This window comes from Salminus brasiliensis, chromosome 10 (assembly GCF_030463535.1).
Source record: "Salminus brasiliensis chromosome 10, fSalBra1.hap2, whole genome shotgun sequence".
NCBI classification, from domain to species: Eukaryota; Metazoa; Chordata; class Actinopteri; order Characiformes; family Bryconidae; genus Salminus; species Salminus brasiliensis.
The window spans coordinates 6641469-6660788 of NC_132887.1; the positions used below are offsets into that span (position 1 = coordinate 6641469).

The following is a 19320-nucleotide window of genomic DNA, read 5'->3' on the forward strand; positions in this document are numbered from 1 at the left end:
AAGAGCAATAACAATATTATTTACAGCAAAAGACTCCTAATTGCACATGGGGGGGGGGGGGGGGGTATTGCACATAGTATTCCCTGAACATGAACATGTGTGTGTAGTTAAGTGTGTGTGTTCGTAGTTTCATAGTTTAAAGCAGAGCGTTTGGTAAATGCAGATGTTCTACCACTTCTCAGTTGCCTCTGTGAACCGGTTATCTGTAGTTTTTCTGTTTTGATTGTGGTGCACAGCTGAGAAGAGAATGAATTATGTGAAGTAAAGATGCATTCAAGAGAAACTGTTATCTGACTCATATCTGAGGCAGCATGGCCGTCATCCTCACTCTTAAAAAGATGATGATGATGATGATGATTTTTTGGATGCCATGGAAGATCCACTTTTGGTTTGAGAGAGAACCATGTTTGTAATAAAGCTGTAAGTCGAAAACAAGGGTCTAGAGGACCTTTCATCTCGATTACAAACATAATTTGTAATGGAACAAGAAGTGGTTCTGCTGTGGCATCGCTCAAAGAACTTCATAAACAACACTGTTGGCCATTATGTTCACATTTTAAGAACAGTTTGACATGACTGCTAAATATGTGTCTCTAATGTTTTTCAGCTGTACTCTCTGAATGAATACAAGCCTCCAATCTCCAAAGCGAAGATGACCCAGATTACTAAATCAGCAATTAAAGCTATAAAGGTAAGTATTTAGATCAACACAAGCAGAAAAGTGAGGTTTAGGATGATGCACCATTCTGTTATTCTCCACCTTTCTCCAAGCCTCTTGTAAATTGCCACAGAGCACAAATAAAAGGTTAAGTAACTTAATCACTTCTCATTGACTGACCTGTGAAACTCCAAATCCCCGTCATCTCGGATTACGCTGTGGTCAGGACGTTGCCCGAGTAATTTAATTAATTATGGTAGTTGCTCAATTATAGTAGCCATGGACCCTGTCTGAAATTATTTCCACATTGGTTGTCTTCTAGTAAATCACAGCTACATAATGCTTGACTTGAACCACACAGATATCTGTAAAGAGTTGGTGGCTTTCGACCTTAACCCAAGTTTGAGTGGTTCCAGACTTGATTATATAAGACTGGCAGTTTCTTAACAGATCAACCTTTTTATTATAACCTGTTGGTAAACACGTGAGGTACTTCTCGTTGGGATGAACCCGTTAGGGATGTGCATCGGTACTTGAGTACTTGCTTTACTGTTAAAGCCGTTTCTTTGAAACCACTTTTTGGGTGTTTATGCTGCGTAGTGTGGCCGGGAAATTACACAGGCAAGCAATTTATTGAACTGGTTTTCTGTATTGAGAGGACTGGAAAGTGTGAAAGTGGTCCAGAGAATCGATCTCTGGTCCTCCTAAAATCGGAGGTCTGGGGTTTGCTTCAAGCTGACTCTGGAACGTCACACGCTGACTCTGCTGTTCGTGTGAAATAGGCCTGCACAATATATCGTTTCAGCATCGTCATCGCAATGTGCACGTCAATTAAGACTAATTAAATGATATGAATCATGCTTCAACTTGGTACAATAGGAAATGTCACACTTTTCTGATTTTCCATGAGATATTAACCAGTGGCAAATATACCTGCCCCATATCATTTATTGATTGACAGAATGCATTATTAATATCACAACAGATCATGTAGGATTGTTGACATCTGGCAAAAATGTTTTGACCTTGCAACTTGTATCACAGAACAACAAAATATTATATCGCAATGTCAGTTTATTTTTCCCCCAATATTTTGCAGCCCTAGTGTGAAAGCTATTCGCTTTCGGCACTGCATATGGGGTTGTGTGATTGGTTTATTTTGTCATGTGACTGCTTCAGTGTAACACTTTAGCTTGTTGCATGGCTAAAAGCCATCATCTCCTACGAGACCGACTTGCAGTTCCTGCATGGTAAAATGCCATGACTGCCGAACAGCACAGTGGTGTTGTTTGTTTGTTGTTTGTTTGTTTTTCTGTGGCGTTTGGGAGTTTTTAACCAAGGAAAATAGTGAAAATCAATAAATCGATGAACCTAGGCCTTATTTATTTTGCATAAAATGTGCCCAGAAAAGTGGTGGTCGAACTTGCACAATCGAACCATGGTTCGTTCAGGGTTCTTCAGTGTGAAAGTAAACCAGTAATAATGAGCCACTCATTAAAATGAGAATCAGTCCTGGGTGCGGACTTATGTATTTAGGGAAAAGTGTGAAAATGCCCTTATGTTGTGTGTTGCTACTGCTGAACACGAGTACCTTGATGCGAGTGCGTTGCCATGAACACTTGGATGTGATTTAGAAGACAGACAGACAGACAGAAGAAAATCCAATGTTTATTTGCTCCTAAAACAGTGAAATGATATTTCCCAGACAGGCTAACAAGTCAAAAGTACTTTGTATTGAGGATGAGACTTCATCTGCATTCAACGTACTGGTTAGCTCATTAGAGACCGGCAGCGTCCAGTACTCCTCAGACACGAGACCTTTTTCTCTGCTGCTTTTGCTTTTAATAAACCTTTTATCTATTGCTACTATGCAGTCAGTTCTTCTCTGACTTGAACACCTCCTCAGTAATGAACCCAGGGTCATAGGATGTTTCCAGGCTCGTCACACACCCTCACTCGGCCTCACCGAACTTATTGGTCAGAATCCTTGTTTGAGGGGTGTAGATAATGACACACTATGGAGGAGAGCGGATCTTTTATGAAGGTCATGCTTATTCTGACCTGTCTTGTTAAGGGCTGGCTCAAATGCACCCTTTAATATCCATGGTTGCTTTGTGGTGCCTGAAGGTAGCCAGGTAATACCCCTGATCAGATACCTCACTGCAGAGGGCTGTTGGAGGGGCAGGGGTGTTTTAGGATAGGTGGAACTTTCTAATTGATCGCCAATTGAGTAACCTTCGCAGCAAACATGGCGGTGTATTAAATTCCACGTTTTTGCGTTTTCTGGTTGTCCGCTGTTCTTGTGGACAGAGGGGTCTGGTACTGAGATTAGAAGGGAAATAAACTAAGCAAATAAAATGACTGTTGTAAGTAGTCTGATTACCCAGAGCTTACTGTTAAAGGCGAATGGTGGTTTGGTTCTCAGTCTACCTTGTTTAATCCTAGTGACTTCAAAGAAAAAGCACCTGTGATTTTTCTTTACTTGCTTTGTCTGTGTTTGAGTCAGTGTGGCATGGTTAACTAGAGAAACTGCTTTTGTGTTGATGGAAGGCAAAAAGGCCTTTGAAACGGTTCATTTAGCCATAGAAGTCTCTAACTCTGAGGGAGAATAGCTTGTGGTTTACAGCAGCAGGAACACGCAAATGTAGCTGTTTTCATGACAAATGGACGAATAGAAATGCTCCAAAATGACTAGAATTACATTTTTACACTGGTGGCCAATTAGAGGGGTTTTTGTTTTTGAAATTATAAAAAAAAAAAAAAAAAAAAAAAAAAAAAAAAAAAAAAAGTTGAGGCTTTGCGACAGTGACGAGCTGTTGACTCTTGTTTGACCATGATTTGCAATAGTGTGGAGCTTGCAGAGGTGTATGTTGGAGCAGACAGATCATTCATGTATTGCAAAAGTATGACCAGTCATCTTTCAGGAATTGTGCAATAAGCATAAGCTCCATCCTTCAGCATGCAAATTGCATCCTACGTCCTGGATGCAACAAGCTTCAGTTACGTTGTGTCCTTGCCCGTCTTTTAGTAAGCGGTTCCTAGCCGATTATTCAAACAGTCGGTGAACATAAGTGATCGCATCAGTCTGACGCACGCTGTATAAAGCAGACCAATAACTGCAGAAAACACAAGGTGAGCTGTTGGGCAAAACATTCGATTTTGTAAGTCTAGTCTGAAATATAAGAGTGGCTTGTATTGCAATATTAAAATGAAGTCTGTCATCTGGTAAGAGTAACAGTAGAGGAACAGTAGCTGACTCCTATTTGAGTGAGCGTTGTGTACATCATGTTGGTGCTGTGTTTCTTCTTGTGGTTCTGTAGGGTTGGCACATGGTATTTGGCCATCGTTGTACCTACAGCCTACATGTAAATGCCTTCATGTTCTATTTAGAGTGGCTATAATGTCCTTTTATGAAGTTGTAGTTGATTTTGGTTTGGTTTAGTTGGTTAACGTCTCTTTTTGATGTAGACGTGCACATTTAAAATCTTGGTATGTAAAATCTTACATACATGCAGTTGGTCATTGCAAGTTTATTTATTTTTATTATTTATTTATTTTTAAGCCCCCCATGATGGACTAATCTAATGTCAATTATTGTGGCGTTTTGATGCTAAATGCAAGCAGTGCTATTCAGTATTTCTTGACAACAATGCATACAAAATATAGCCACCAATAAGGTTAAGTATAATATCAGCTGAAAATGCAATCAACCACATTGGTAAACAGTAGAGCTGGGCAATATGACCTTTTCTTATTGTATCGTGATAGACTATGCTCTTCTGAGGATATTGTTAGTGCTTAAGAAACACTGATCAACTGCACGTTTCATTACAGACAGTGTAATTAGACAGGTTTAATTAGATGAAGTGCAGCAGATGTTGAATAGAAATCGATGCATTTAGTGATCAGTGTTGTGTATCGTGAAAAATATCTTTATATATCGTGATAGTGTAAGTTTTACCATATCGCCCAGCCCTAGTCAACTGTGAGGTCTTTGGCCAAAAGTTGTGCCTGCTGTCGGTAGATTAATGACTCGACTTTAGCGTGCTCTAATGTGAATCATGGAGTTCCTTTGTTGGTTTAAACAAAGGAGTCTAAAGTTTTTCACAGTACTTTTTGACCTTAAATATGTCCTAGTAATTTACAGTTTATCTTGGGTCATCCTGGCTCTCTACAATCAAGGTTGCTTTGGTGTTCTGGTCCATGTTTAAAGAGCCCTAGAAGGTCAGACATTGTAGTATCCTACAGGATACACCTGGAAACTCTGCTGCTTTCATCTAAGACAAAGTTCAGCCATAAAAGTAGGAAAAGTAACTTGCTAAATAATTTGATTTGTTAAATCTTAAAAGGTTAGCTCCGAATGCACTTATGTAACAGAACATGGCAAATACATGGTGCATGTCTAATTGGCCATGTTGATATTTTTTGCTTTGCACTTGATTCCTTCCTCTCTTTTTTCAGTTCATTTACTTGTTCTATTTATTTGCACACTGATTTGACTCATTTTCTTATTATAGCACGACCACCAAGCAGAGTGGGTGGGGGTCTTTGGGTTGAAAGGTCTTATAGTTTAACTATATTGATGTTTTCATGTCAGCAAAAATAAAAAGATATTTTCTTTTTATTATTATTATATATATATTTTTTTAATGTTCACCAAAAAAAATGATTAATTAAAAGTTCAGGTTTTGTAAGGTGACTCATATTAAAGACACACTATCTTGATCAGCTTCTTTTCAGAAAGAAGCTTCAGCACTATAACTTAAACCTTGTAAACCTGAAGAAGTCTCGTTCTGGCCTAGTTACAGCAAAGCTGTGTGATTCTTGCATCTCATTCACTGACCAACAAGACTGTGTAACAATGTAATTGCATTGTTAGCTGATTCCTATTGTCCTGCTGTATGACTGTTGTGCTTTATTGTGAATAACACCTCTTTCCCCTTCCCTCAGCAGCTCTCCCAGCTCCCTCAAAGCACTGAAAGTGAAGCAGGAGGATGGGGCGTGAGAGAGTTTCAAAGAGATAAGGGAACCCCTAACCAGCTTAGGTAGGAGATGGGCTGTTTTAAAAGGAGGATGGAAGAAGTCCAATAAGAAATGACTCAAAAACTTTCTGACTTCAGAACCGAGGCGCTTCAAAACACTTGGAGCTCTGTGCAGTGATCTGGAGATTTGTCAGTTTTTTGGTGTTGGTCTGAGTCTGTTTTCTTAATAGATGAGCGTTTGGGGTATTTCTGGGTAAGCATGGCAGATCACTATAAAGGCAGTTGTTGGTTTCATAAGATTTGGCTTAGTTCTGTAAGAAGCTTTCTAAAGTGAGCTAGATGTCAAGTGATCAGATTTTAGTTGTAATGTTAATTGGTTGTTTGTGCATTCTTTTGTGGTCTGATCAAACCAACGTCTTCGCTTATCACCAAAGCAGAACTTGTATTGCTGATTTGCAGTGTGGTCAGAAGTCGTTAGTCCCTAAAGCCATCTCCAACCCTACTCATGGAGAGCTGCCACCCTGCAGACTTTGGGTCCAGTCCTAGAATCTTGGAGTCCTGGACTGGCTGAATAGGGTATGTTGGATTTGGGTTGCATTGGTTGAGACCTGTGGGAAGGTAGCTCTCCACAGGTCTAGGAGTTGAAGTTACTTTGAGCGCAAGTTTGGGTTTGAAACTTGGTTTGCTTTGGATTTTGAGGACAGGCTTGTGTTTGGCAACATTTTATTCATATATTTATTTCTTAATGCCTTCTTGGAAAAGTGAGGAGACCTGGCTGCTCTGGGATTGGTTTGGTGTTTATGGTGTGCTTGACTTGGCCCTTTTCAGACAACTGTTTTCAATCTCCTAGAATTCATTTCTGCCAAGACAATTTCTCCAGCTTGTTAAGAAACCGTGGTCTGAGTCTTGGGTTTAGTGGACTTGCACAAAAGTTGGTGGTGTTTCTGTATGTTAGATTGGTGGCTGGTTGATATCAGACTTTTGGCTCTGTTGATGATGATGATGGTTAAGATAAAACACATGGTCAGTATCCAAGAAATGGGCCGTATTGAAATCTACGAGCAGCTTTTCTGATCTTGAATACGGTTCAAAACCTCTTCCAGCCTCGGCTGCAAACTGGAAACTGTTACTTCAGTAGGTCTTATACCCTGCAATGGTAAACCCGCTGGATGTTGTGGGCGCCCAGTGGTTTAGTATCATATAACAGAAACAAAACCACAGTTAAACCAGTTATCTGCAGGTAGATTTTAATGTGCTGTGCAGACTTTCAAATATTCCACCAAGCAACGCGTGACTGCAGAAGGAACTCCCTCTCAGGGCCACAGTTCTGTACCGTAAGGCTTTTAGCCATGGCCATGCGGTGGTTTTTGGGTGATGCCGCCAAAGCACAATTCCTTTCCCATGACTTTTAGAAATGTATTACTAGTTTTAGCCCATTTTCTACCTAGTTAGGAACTCCCTTGATCACTAGCAACACCCCAGCACTAGGAGCGATACATGTAAAAACCGGCCCCCGGCTCTTTTCAAACTGCTGTTTATGCAGCATCGCTAGGCAGCTAGCACGCTCCGAGGAAAGCGTGGCTCTTCAGTCCTGATATAACAGCTAACAGACGCCTGTGCTGACCAACATCATACTAGGAGTAATGTGTGGGCAGAAAATGCCATCAGCCCTCACCTGTCCGTAAGGCAGGTAGTAAGGCCAGTTGTGCTCTTTCAAACTTCGGCTGCTGATGGCAAGCAGCAGCAGTTTAGTTTACAGTTTAGTTTACTCCCTTTTACTAAAGTTGCTGTTTTTAAAAAGCCTAATTAGTTCATCAGCAATCAGGATAAAGGTGGTAACATCAGAATTTCGGCTATTGAGTAACTAATATGGTGGCTGCCATCCTTCCACCCAGAGGCCTGATCTGCTGAAAGGTAGATCTCCAGGGGAAATGTTGGTGCCCACTGCCTTAAAACATCCAGATTGTCAGATTAAATGGGCTGTCAAAAAAAAAAAAGAAAAAAAAAAGAGAGAGATGAGCTGTCCTATGAACATCTGACGAGTGTTTTGATTTTTCAGTCTGATCTTTGGAGATCGCTGCTGTGTGATTTGTGAAACGTTGAGTCAAGACTAATTTTGGCGAGTGCAGTTGTTTGGGTAAATTCAAGGTTGGTTTGAAGAGATGTTTTGTGTGAGAGCTATTATTTATTATCAGTACTAGAAATGGATACACTACATGGACAAAAGTATGGGGACACCTTCTCGTCCATTGTTTCTTCTGAAATCAAGGGTACTGGAGAGTTTATCCTGCTTTTGTTGGAGTAACTGTCTCTCCTGTCCAAGGAAAGATTTTTACTAGATTTTGAAGAAGCATTGCTGTGAGGATTATATTGGATTCGAGCGACAAGAGCGTTAGTAAGGTCAGACTGTTGAATGATCACCACCCAAACACCTCCTCAACTCCTCCCAAAATATATTGGATGGAGCATCATCCATCATTCCAGAGAACACAGTACCACAGCTCAGTGCTGGGGGGCCTTATCCACTCCAGCAGCAACCCCAACTTAACTGCACTCTCAGCTCTACTGTTCTGGCTCCTGCTGCTTCAGCTCTCAGCCCTCTCTTGCTGCTTCAACCCGAAGCAGACCAGCTGCCTCAAGCCAGTTTTTACACCAGATGCTGCACGCCTTAAGCTGGAACCCGTCCATGACTCGTTGTGTTGGTACAACAAAGAGCGTGTGCTCTGTCCACGTTCCCTATTTGACTGCCATTACATCTCAAATAGAGATGTTCACCGTTTTAATTAGCCAATTCTTTAGTAATTTGATTTATTTGGTTCATTTCATTCCATACATCAGTCATTTGGTCAATTTGTGAATTAGCCCAGCAGATTCTCATCTCACTGGTTGGATTAGGGCAGTGGCAGCATGTGGATTGCAGAGTATTGAAAAAACGATCTTCGCTGTTTCTAAGTAGAAAACTCTAGCACGCTGTGAGGTGCGGTAGACCTCGTAAAAGGATCCAGAAATGTATGTATATTTATTATAATTTTTAAATTTAGCATATTATTGCCATGTATTTCACATGAAATATGTTGGTTAATGTGCGAGGGCGCATATAATGCGCACCATAATGTGGCGAGTAGTACATTAGCCGTGTCTGGTGGAAATAAGCAACTGTAACTTCCTCCTGAAATTGACAGTATTTCTTGTAAAATTGTAAACAGTTTATCTGAAGTTCATTGTTTGACTTTTTGAACTGTAATTTCAAACTAATACTCTCATAGTCCCATACTCTCCACTTATAATAATATGTGTATATATATTAAACAAACAATACCAAGAACCGTTGTCTTTCCTACAGAACCTCTGAAAAACCCTTATTCTGAAACCCTTACTCCCGTCCTAGAACAGCCAACACCCTGAAACTATCAAAAATAGAAGGCTTCCCTCTCTGAGCCTCAGCTTTACAGTGACATTACAGTCAAACCGCAAAACCGTGGAAAAGTTATTGCTTAATGAGACAAAAGTTGGGTTTTTGTTTGCTATTTTACCCCCTGGTGCCTGTGATGTGCCCAAATACAACTTTTCTACTGTTTTTCACCTGCTAAGTTAGAAAGCAGATAACCCAAGCTGGTCTAGCGGTGATAATTTAAAGAATCTCAACATCTCTCTGAAGGATGTTTTATTATATATTTTTACAGAATCCTTTTTTTTTCTGGCTTTTTGTGTTGCGTGTCTTGTTGTGACCTGTAGGCCACGTCTAGTTAGTAACGTTTAGTCTGGGATGGGGGAAATTCCAGTGAGGTCAGGTTGTAATTCGTACTGGCAATGGTCAAACATCAATCTGTACCATATGTATGGCTCGGCTTGACCCGCCCATCCTTTAAGATCCATGGAAGACAAGCATCCAGACTTTTTCCGTCCTGCACCGAAGTGGTGCACGAACTTTCCCTGGGTGTCTGAAGGGGACCCACCTCTGAGTGTTGTGGTTTTCTGACTTCTGTATTTAGTCATTTAAGTTTAAGTTTCAGGTTAATTTAAGCTCAAGTATCTAAGCTTAGAGGGATCTTTTTGGATTCTAGCCGATACAAACTAGTTAAGGGTATTTTGAGAGAACAGTAAAGTATTTTTGTAAGTAGCTCTGGAGAAGAGCATCTGCTAAAGGCCTTAAATGTAAGCGTAATCACGTTTTAACTGTTATTCATCAAATAGATAAACCCTGCAGTAGATCATATTTCATCATTTAAAATATCAACCTTTCTGTAGCACATTTGGAAGAGAACCGTGGTTGTGGTTATTACTGGTTGTAACTAACTGTAGTCAGACTGCATTAAAATTCTTCTGACAGAACCTTTGAATGAATTGTTTGGAGATTTGTGTTTTCATATTTAAGACATTTTTATAGGATTTTTTGCATTATTTTAACGTGTTTAAAATGTATTGTGGGGAAAAAAGCTTTGACCTTCCTTGTAGGTCTTTAGGTGTTGTTTTCCCACTGGTCAGTTTTGGACTCTTGTGAATTGCGGGGGGGTGTTCCAGTCCGATCAGGTGGTTGGGGGTTATGGGCCTATCTGGGCATATTTTAATGGAACGGTCATCGGCTTTAAGCCTAATCCAGTTCAAATTCTTTGTGTTGACAGCAGTGTTATTGCAGAGTGTCCTGTGGTGCCCCTAGGTGTCATTAATTTTACCTGTGGGAGTGGCACATTTGTTGTGGGGTGTTTTTACTGGCACTCAAGTGAAGAAGGCTAGTGCACACATGCTATAGGGCTATCGGTTCAGAGTGTGTACTGCTGTACACACACATCACACTTGATTTCACTGCAGAACTGGGAACTGAAAGCTCAGGGAGGTCCCTCAGACTGGATTGTAACACTGAGCACACTGAAGTGGCCTTTAAAAATAAGAATAATAGTAAAAATCAGTGCAGAGTGACCGATTTGAATATCGAAATTGTTATTGGTAAACAATAATTGGTATTGTTTTTATTATTAGTTTGTGGTGCTTCTTTCCTAAATGATGTGGCTGTTTCTATAGATAATACAAAGATTAGATCGCTGTTGGTTAGGGATGCACCGATTTAATACTCGGGTATCTGATAATTACTCTGATCTGAAGGGCCGGTCCATTCACAGAACCCACCGGTATTCTAGGCTTCGTAACCCAGGATCAGAGTAACCTACAGACATCATACACACATCACAGCAAACATCAGGACTCCCCCTATCTAACCAGCATCAGCGAGTAATCCAGGTTGTCTTCCATAAAAGGAGATCTGAGAAGGGAGGAGCTGCTGACTTCGTATTTCAGAATAAAAGTCCTGAGCCCAGACAACACTGTGAGCCGAGGTCCAGCACTGTTATTAATTTTAGGTTATTTAGATCAGTGTTCATTTGTTCTGGTTTGTTTTAAAAAGTTAGTAAAGGAATGATTACGTCAATCCTGATTGATGCCTCCTGATGTCTCTCCCAGATGATCTGGTATACGGTTTATTAATTCAACATCAGTATCGGGTATCGGCCGATGTGCATAGTTCATGTATCTGTATCGGAACAGAAAAAGCTGAATCGGCACTTCCCTACTATAAGGTGATGCTCAGTGTTATGATATTTTGTCCTGACCCAAACAAACTGGATCGCGACTGGATTTTTTTTCAACCCTTAACAGACTTGCACTTTTAAGACACACTGCTTGCAAGTCTAAACTTTTGACTGGGACTTTAATTTTTTAATTTTTTTTAGCAAACATTACACAACGTTGTCCTAAAGTAACTGGCCACACTTCAGAGTGAATGAACAGTCTGACAGTTAATGCCTTTAGTTGTCTTATGAGTCTTTAACTGTTTGCCTGTTGGCCAAATAATATGCTGTGCAAATAAGTGACCCTTCTTTATTTATGCTTTTAAACCAGGGCTGCACAGTATATCACTTCAGCATAGTCCTCGTGTTGAGCACATGACCTCCGAAATAGTCACATTGCGGGACCTGCAGTGTCTCACAAGGCACATTTAAAATGTAGACATCAACTTGCTTCACGCTGTTCTCATTTCCCGTGAATTGTCTACCAGATGCAGGTAATATTTCCACAATATGTAATGCGTGGGTTTTTTTAGTGCTCCAATTGTAAATACATGCAATGCGTTATTCCAACATGTTGGATCATGGACTTCTTGATGCAGTTGTATTTGGCATTTTAATGTAGAGGGGCTTTTGAAGGACTGTTTGCAGACTTGCTTGACATTTTTGGGTCTTGCTTTCTTCGGTAATAATGAAATCTGAGGAACAATGCTCACACTGACTCTTGGATTTGTTTAACAGGTTATTCTGAAGGTCACAGTGTGTATTATGGGTCTATAAACATACTGGATAAAATAATGTCTCATCTGTGAAGAACAGCAGGCCAGTTTTTCTCTGCAACTCTTGATTTTACTGATCTAGGTCTAGGTTTAATCCCTGTCTGAGAAACTAACAGTGTTTTGAAATGCAAACACAGCAGTGTGTCTTTACAGATAACGTGTTAATCTTTAAATAATGTAAACATGGGCATTTACGTATTTACATCTGAACAATGTGTTCAAGGATCGGATGTCTGCCGTACACAGGGTCCGTCATCGTCACTTCTCTCTGTGGGTCCCTCGCTGTGTCACATTACAGTGACCTCTGAGGCTTAGGCATGCCTGGTCATATTTTAAAATGACTAGACATGCTACAGACACTGTGTAGCAGAGCATAGACGCCCCACCCCGGGTCAGATCGTCACACCCATGCATTTATGACCGGATCAGTTGGTGACCTTTTTAATACTGTCCAGTGCTGACTAGTTAACTGCTTTTCGGTCCCTGCCCTGGTGGTTCATTGCCCAGTAAAGCAGCTAACTAATAAGTTAATAGCTGGATAAAGCATAAGCTGAAAAACTCCAGTTTTGGTTTAAGGTACACTCACTCAGTCAGTCATATGTTTGTGGATGCCTCTTCCAATGAATGTGCTCAGCTACTGTAAGTTGCACCCGTTGCTGAAGCAGATGTCTAGTCCCTGTAGAGATGTAAGACTCTCTGGACAGATAACATGAGCATTTGGACCATGTCTAATTTCAAGCGTGGGCTAGACTGATCTAAACCCTTCCAGGATTGAGCTGTGGAGCAGTGGAACTGATGGGAATGATGGTCCTCGTTTGGGATGAGTTTGGGTGGTGATGATGGTCCCAACATCCTGACCTCACGAAGACTTTTGTTGCTGATTGCAATCAAATCTTTGCAGCAGTGCTCCCAGATCTGGTAGAAAACCTTCTTCCCTGGACAGTAGAGAAGGTTACACCAACAAAAGCAGGATAAATCCTTGTAATATCCTTGATTTTAGAAGAAACAATAAATGAACAGGTGTCCCTATACTTTTGTCCATATGGAATATGTTTGGAAATAGCTGCCTGAGGGTGACCGGTCATCACTTAAGGACTGTTCTGTTGCTTCTGATGTTAAAGCTGTTTTTTAGTTACTGAAAAAACGCTGTGATGGACTTTTACATTTGTGCCAACACTCACACCGTGATCAAATTTCTCTTCCTGCGGAGAGAATGGTTACCCTTCTGTGCTGCCTTGCTAAATAATTAAATTTGCATTTAGCTGATGCTGTTCTCGCTAACGATACTGGTCAAATATTACAACCTTGGAGGGGTCAAATGTATTATATAGCCCCACTTTCACACCTTCAGGTATCTAGAACTTTTTGTTTGTGGTGCTTGTGGTGGAAAACCATGTTCATTAGCATATAGCATCATAAATTGTCATAATTTCTGTACATGTCTGGCAGGATTTACACTGGGATTACTAACTGAATGATGACTCTTTAAACAGTTGGTAAATTTAGTCCAGGTAAAATTAAGATTACAAATGTGCGACAGGTTAAGGTGTTGTGAAAGGCCCATCAAAAGTCACCACATAATAAGGCAACACCACAAACCTGGCTTATACTAACACCAAATACTCGCCCAATATAAAGCCGGCTATGCTTATTGGACAAAAGTATTGGGACACCAATACATTACACCTACCGGAACTTTTTATGGGATCCCATTCTAAACCCATAGGCATTAATATAGAGCTTGTTCCCCTTTGATGGAGCTCTGCTGCAGTTATTGAGTCAGTTGGAGGCTTTTCTGCACTCTGCTCTGAGCTCAGCACTCTGCCCTGACCCCGCTCTGTAACGTTACGTGGTCGGACACTGGGTGGCTGAGCTGCTCTCTGTGGTTCGTAAACGTTATCACCGTTCAATGATAATACCACTCCCAGCTGACGGAGGAAGATCTAGGAAATTTCACCAGCTGACGTGTTGTTGTTGATGCAGCGGCGTCTCCTATTACATACAGAAGTCCACTGCATGGCTAGTGGACTTTATACACCTGTGGCAATAGGACTGAATGAAACACCTGAATTCAGTGGTTGAGAGGGGTGTCCCAAAACTTTTCTATATATAGTGTAACAACCGCCATGCATACTACATAACTGTTGAACACTGTGACCAATGATGGGTGTGTGTTTCAGGCTTTAAGATGCCCTCTACAGTCACGCAGTTTTCAGTGATATGCTCTGAAACAACTAGCGCTTTATGGGGAGTGTGTGTGAGTGTGTGTGAGTGTGTGTGAGTGTGTGTGAGTGTGTGTGAGTGTGTGTGAGTGTGTGTGAGTGTGTGTGTGTGTGAGTGTGTGTGAGTGTGTGTGTAGGCTGTTTATGTCCATACAGCTTATGAGCGCTCTTGCGTGGTGTGTGCATGTATGTGCGTATATTATACACACAAACTTACTATATTCCATATTCAGTAGCTCGACTGAAGAGTGTGTGTGTGTGTGTGTGTGTGTGTGTGTGTGTGTGTGTGTGTGTGTGTGTGTGTGTGTGTGTGTGTGTGTGTACTTGCGTGATTTTAATTAAGCTGTGAATTTTAATTAGGTTTCTCTTCGTGTGTAACTGTTAAAACAATGTGTTCTCGGTAAACGGTGGTAAATGAGAATCTGTAAGGGTGCTGTCAGAAGTGGGAGGGGCTTATGTAATCCAGGTACATACTCAGATTATGACACCTTGTTTATCTGATTTGCAGAATCAAGAAGTTTTAACACTAATGACAAAATGAAGTAGTGGTGGAAACGACCATGGTTTATACGGTCATCAGCAGTTTTATGAATATCACTGAGCTCACCCGTAATTAAACACTGACCACGTTTCATTAGAGAATGTAATTAGTCCTGTTTAATTGAATGTAGTAGGCGGAAAAATGGGTACGGGCCCTGTGCTGAGTGGTCCGGCGGACTAAGGCGCGGCCACTATGATCAGAGGATCGCTGGTTTCAAGCTCAGCCATGCTGCTAGCCATCAGCAGCCGATACCCCGAGAGAGCACAGTTGGCCTTGTTCTCTCCAGGGTGGGTAGATGCCGCCCTCTCCCCACGTCACTTAGCTGGGGTGTTGGAGCCGGGTATGCTGTGCTTCCTTCCAGTCGCGTTGGTCGCCCAGTTTAAAAAATGAGAGGCTTAACTCGTATGCATCGGAGTGGGGGTGTATTGGTCCACCCTTACTTGTGTCGGGGGCATCGCGTGCAATTGGGAGGGGAGAGTACGTATTGGGTTGAGAAAATGGGTGAACAATCGGAAACAATTTATTATAAAAATCCATCTTGTATGCATGACAGAATATAGTGATAAATGTCACATCGTGAAAATGATATTATATGATATAACATTTTGACCATATCGCACAACCCAACTACATAGTACTGTTGAAGGGTTCTTCAACAGATAGAAATAGTGGAGCTGTTTCTGGCACCTAATAAAAGTCCTTGATTCTTATTGATAGATTTTTATAATAATATAATATAATGGAATAACCGGCCTCCTAAGATCAGGGGCCTTGTTCAGTTTTGGGATATTTGCATTTAGGCTATTAAAGATTATAGCACCCTCTTCATTAGTGGGGCTGGTTGTGTAATTAAGGCACTGAGCTGACAGATTAAGTATCTGTTAGTTGCATTGATTACAGTTCTGCAGTGATCTGAGCTCTATTATGTACCAGAGCCTCTCTGGTACCTCTTATACTATAATTTATTATTATTATTATTATTATTATTTTATTTTATTTTTTATTTATTTATTTATTTATTTTTTGTCTGCAAAGATCATAAGATCTCCGACACTGCCAGGCCATGTGAATAACAGTCAGTTCATGAAGTCGCTGTGTTGGAAGCAGGAAAAGAAGTGTACGGCTCTTAGGCACTTTGACAAGGACCATACTGTAATGCTTAGATGACCGTGTCTCCAAAACGTCAGCAATGACAACTGGTATACCAAAGGGTTCAGGAGTGACCAAGGCGTTAATGCTCATAGAGACCCCCTCTACGTATAGGATCTGTTGCAAACACCTTGGTGCCAGACACCACAGAACACCCTTTTGTGGAGGCCAAGCCTTGGAGGGTTAGAGATGTGGAGGCACAATAGGGTGGCTTACACAATCTTAGCCGGTTGGCTTTAATGTTATGGCTGATGGGTGTATAGAAAGACAAGTGTAGATTGGTTATATTGTCAGGAATCTAGAAAGAGGCTTAAACTTGAAGTTCTGTGTAAAAAGGGCCATGTTGGACTTCTTCTGTGCTTCCAAAAGCTCTAGTGTCTGACCCAGATGCTCAGGTTCTATATATTTGAAACGGTCCTGACCTGGATCATCCTACATTTGTCCTTTTATATGTATTGATTACACAACCATTCTTCAGCCTTCCTTCATTCCTCAGAATTAAACGTGCTAGTTTTGTGTCTTTAAGACTGTACAAAACAAATGAGCTCTGTTTTGATTAGCGTTTCAGCTCAATGAAGCACAATAAAGGGCAGCCAATGAGAACCGCAGTGTAAATAGGCAGGGCTGAATAGGCAGTGATATTTAAACTGATCTGTTCTGTGACATGAGAGAAACGGTTAATTCAAAACACGCTGCTTGTACAGTATATTTTCCATACACCCATCATCCATAACATTAACACCACCTCCCTTATATTAAGTAGGTCTGAAGGTGCCCTGGGATATCTGGCACCAAGACGTTTGCAGCAGATCCTTTTTAAGTCCTGTAAGTTGTGAGGTGGGACCGCCATGTACTGCATCACTGAGCCTTAGGTGCCCGTGACCCTGTCGGCGGTCCACCTGTTGTCCTTTGTTGAACCACTTTTGGTAGGTACTGACCACTGAGGTTTTGGAGAAACCCCTCAGTTGTTTAGCCCTCACAAATATGGCTCTCGTCAAAGTGGCTCTGATTCTTACGCCTAACCATTTTTTCCTGCTTTGAACACCTTCGAGAACTTTAGTCTGTTCACTTGCTGCCTAGTATATCCACCCTTGACCCATGCCACCTGTCAGTGATGATGCTCTGGCTGTCTGGTGAATGGTACATTGCTTACATATTATTTTAAATTCCTTTAGTAAAAATGTGAGGGGAGATGAGTTTTCTGTGAAATGAGCCCTTAAAGCCCTAAATAGGCTTTTGGGAACCTCTGCCCTGGTGTGTGTGTGTGTGTGTGTGTGTATATATATATATATATATATATATATATATATATATATATATATATATATATATATATATATATATATATATAATATGTGTGCACGTATTTGTCACTGTACAGCGAAATGTGTCCTCCGCATTTAACCTATCTGGTAGTGAACACACACTCACACACACACATGTGTTAGGGGCAGTGAGTACACACACACACCCAGAGTGGTGGGCAGCGAACTCCAGCGCCCGGGGAGCAGAGAGGGTAAAGGGCCTTGCTCAAGGGCCCAACAGTGGCAGCTTGCCGAGCCCGGGATTCGAACCCACAACCCTGTTATCGATATCCCGGAGCTCTAACCGCTGAGCCACCACTGCCTATATATATATATAAAAATAAAAAATTATAAAGTGCTGCATCATAACCCAAATACTTCTTCATTCAGTGGTTCCTTTTATCCAGATAAAGTTTTGTCTGGAGTGTTCTGATCACAAGTTGGCAGCGAGACATAGAACCGCTTACAGCTGGCATTTCCATGGGTCTCGAATGCGTCTCCAGTGACCACTTGTGATCAGGTTTCCTGTCCGCTGAATGACGCGGGCACATTTACTACACCGCTGACTTTACTACACATCTCTCCGCATCGGTGTGTATGCGCTTTGGTGCTCCTGTGTCTCTGACCACCTTTGAGGGTAGTTGCAGTGGTGGTATCACAGTGCATTGCACACCAGTCACTTCGGTGCTTAGTGCTGTACACTTATTGCCAGACCAATGAGCACTGCACTTGTTCGTTTTCATTTCTCCTACAGGTCAGTGCATGATGTTTGGCCAGTCTCTCTAACCCAGTGGTTCAGTCCTTGAGTTGAGTCTAGCTCTAGTCAGGCTCTTTGAGACTTAAACTCAACTGTGGTAGCTTCTTGAAGACATTTCACTCTACTTTGACCAAGCAAACCAACGTAGAAATGTAATTTAGGCTCAGTATTCTGATATCGCGAGAGAAGTGATTGATGCACTGCATGATGCAGGTTATATTTACCCTGCGTTCTTCTGCGTAAATGTTTTTCAGGGTTTCAGGTGTAGCACATTAGTGACTAACAGCCACCAGTGTAGCCATAGCTGTTGCATAATTTCTAAAACTATATGCTCATAAATCAACATGTTGAGGTTATTGGTAACATGGCAATATTTTTATGAGTTATATTAGTGTCCTGCAAAAAATGTGTGGTAGACATTTCTAAACCGATGTTGTTTACTGCGTCATGAATGTGCAACACGGCGGCTGTTGATTTGTAATGTGCCCAGAGTCTTTCTGTCTGGTGAATAGTCTAAGAGAAGTTCTGTAGGACACTGAGCATCATGGTTCCTTTTGTCTGTGTTATTGTCTGAACATTTCAAACTTTAAATCTGAAAACTGGCAGAAAAACAACCTGCTTAGACGAACAGCAAAAATAAATGACATAATGTAATGTTTTAGAAACATAAGAAATATTATTATTCTGAGTTGACCCAGACCTTTTGTCCGTATTTCAGACGTTCAGAAGCTTTGTCTGTATTCTGATATATGTTTGTTTTTCAAATTGCACTACATCCATATGTCTTCCTTTAGTAGCAAACTGTGTTTACTTGAAGGAAGGGTTCCCAAAAGACAGCAATTCACAGTTTTGAAGAAAAATACTTACTTACAAATTAAGTGAAATTACGTGCATTTGGGTTTTTGATGGACTGCCTAGTGGGCCGGCCTAGAAGAGGCCGTTTCGTTTACTGACTGACTAACTGACCTTGTTGAAAGCAAGCAAGCAAGCAAGCAATATTCATGAGGTTCTGGGCCCTTCACAATTAAAACCCAGTGAATGTGGTCTACAGCTTAAGGCGCCGAGGGCAAGGCTAGAGTCCTTTACCAGTCAGGGTCACAGGAAGTGCTACGTTCAACATAATAGAGGTCATTTTATGCCACAGAACCTTCTTCACAATTAAGATAGACTATTTTGGTCTCAAACTCCCCATTGGTGAAATGCCTAATTGACTGTTATATGCAGCCATTGGCGATCTGGCAAAACCTACAATGTTTTTTCTGTGTTGAAACTTGATCAAGAAACTCTGAAGCAAGGAATACACAACTGCACCTTAACTGTGACTGACTTCTTTTCCCCCTTAACCAAATAACTTGTGCACAAGCTTTTGG

General features: G+C 41.1%; 1 protein-coding gene across 1 annotated transcript in view; it reads left to right on the plus strand.

The window, feature by feature from the left end:
* Positions 1-19320, plus strand: part of LOC140564039 (SR-related and CTD-associated factor 8-like) — a 33130-nt gene that overhangs the window by 2768 nt on the left and 11042 nt on the right. The window contains exon 2 of the mRNA XM_072689075.1: positions 608-691. Coding sequence (XP_072545176.1) covers positions 608-691 — 84 coding nt within the window. The remainder of the gene's footprint in view (positions 1-607; positions 692-19320) is intronic.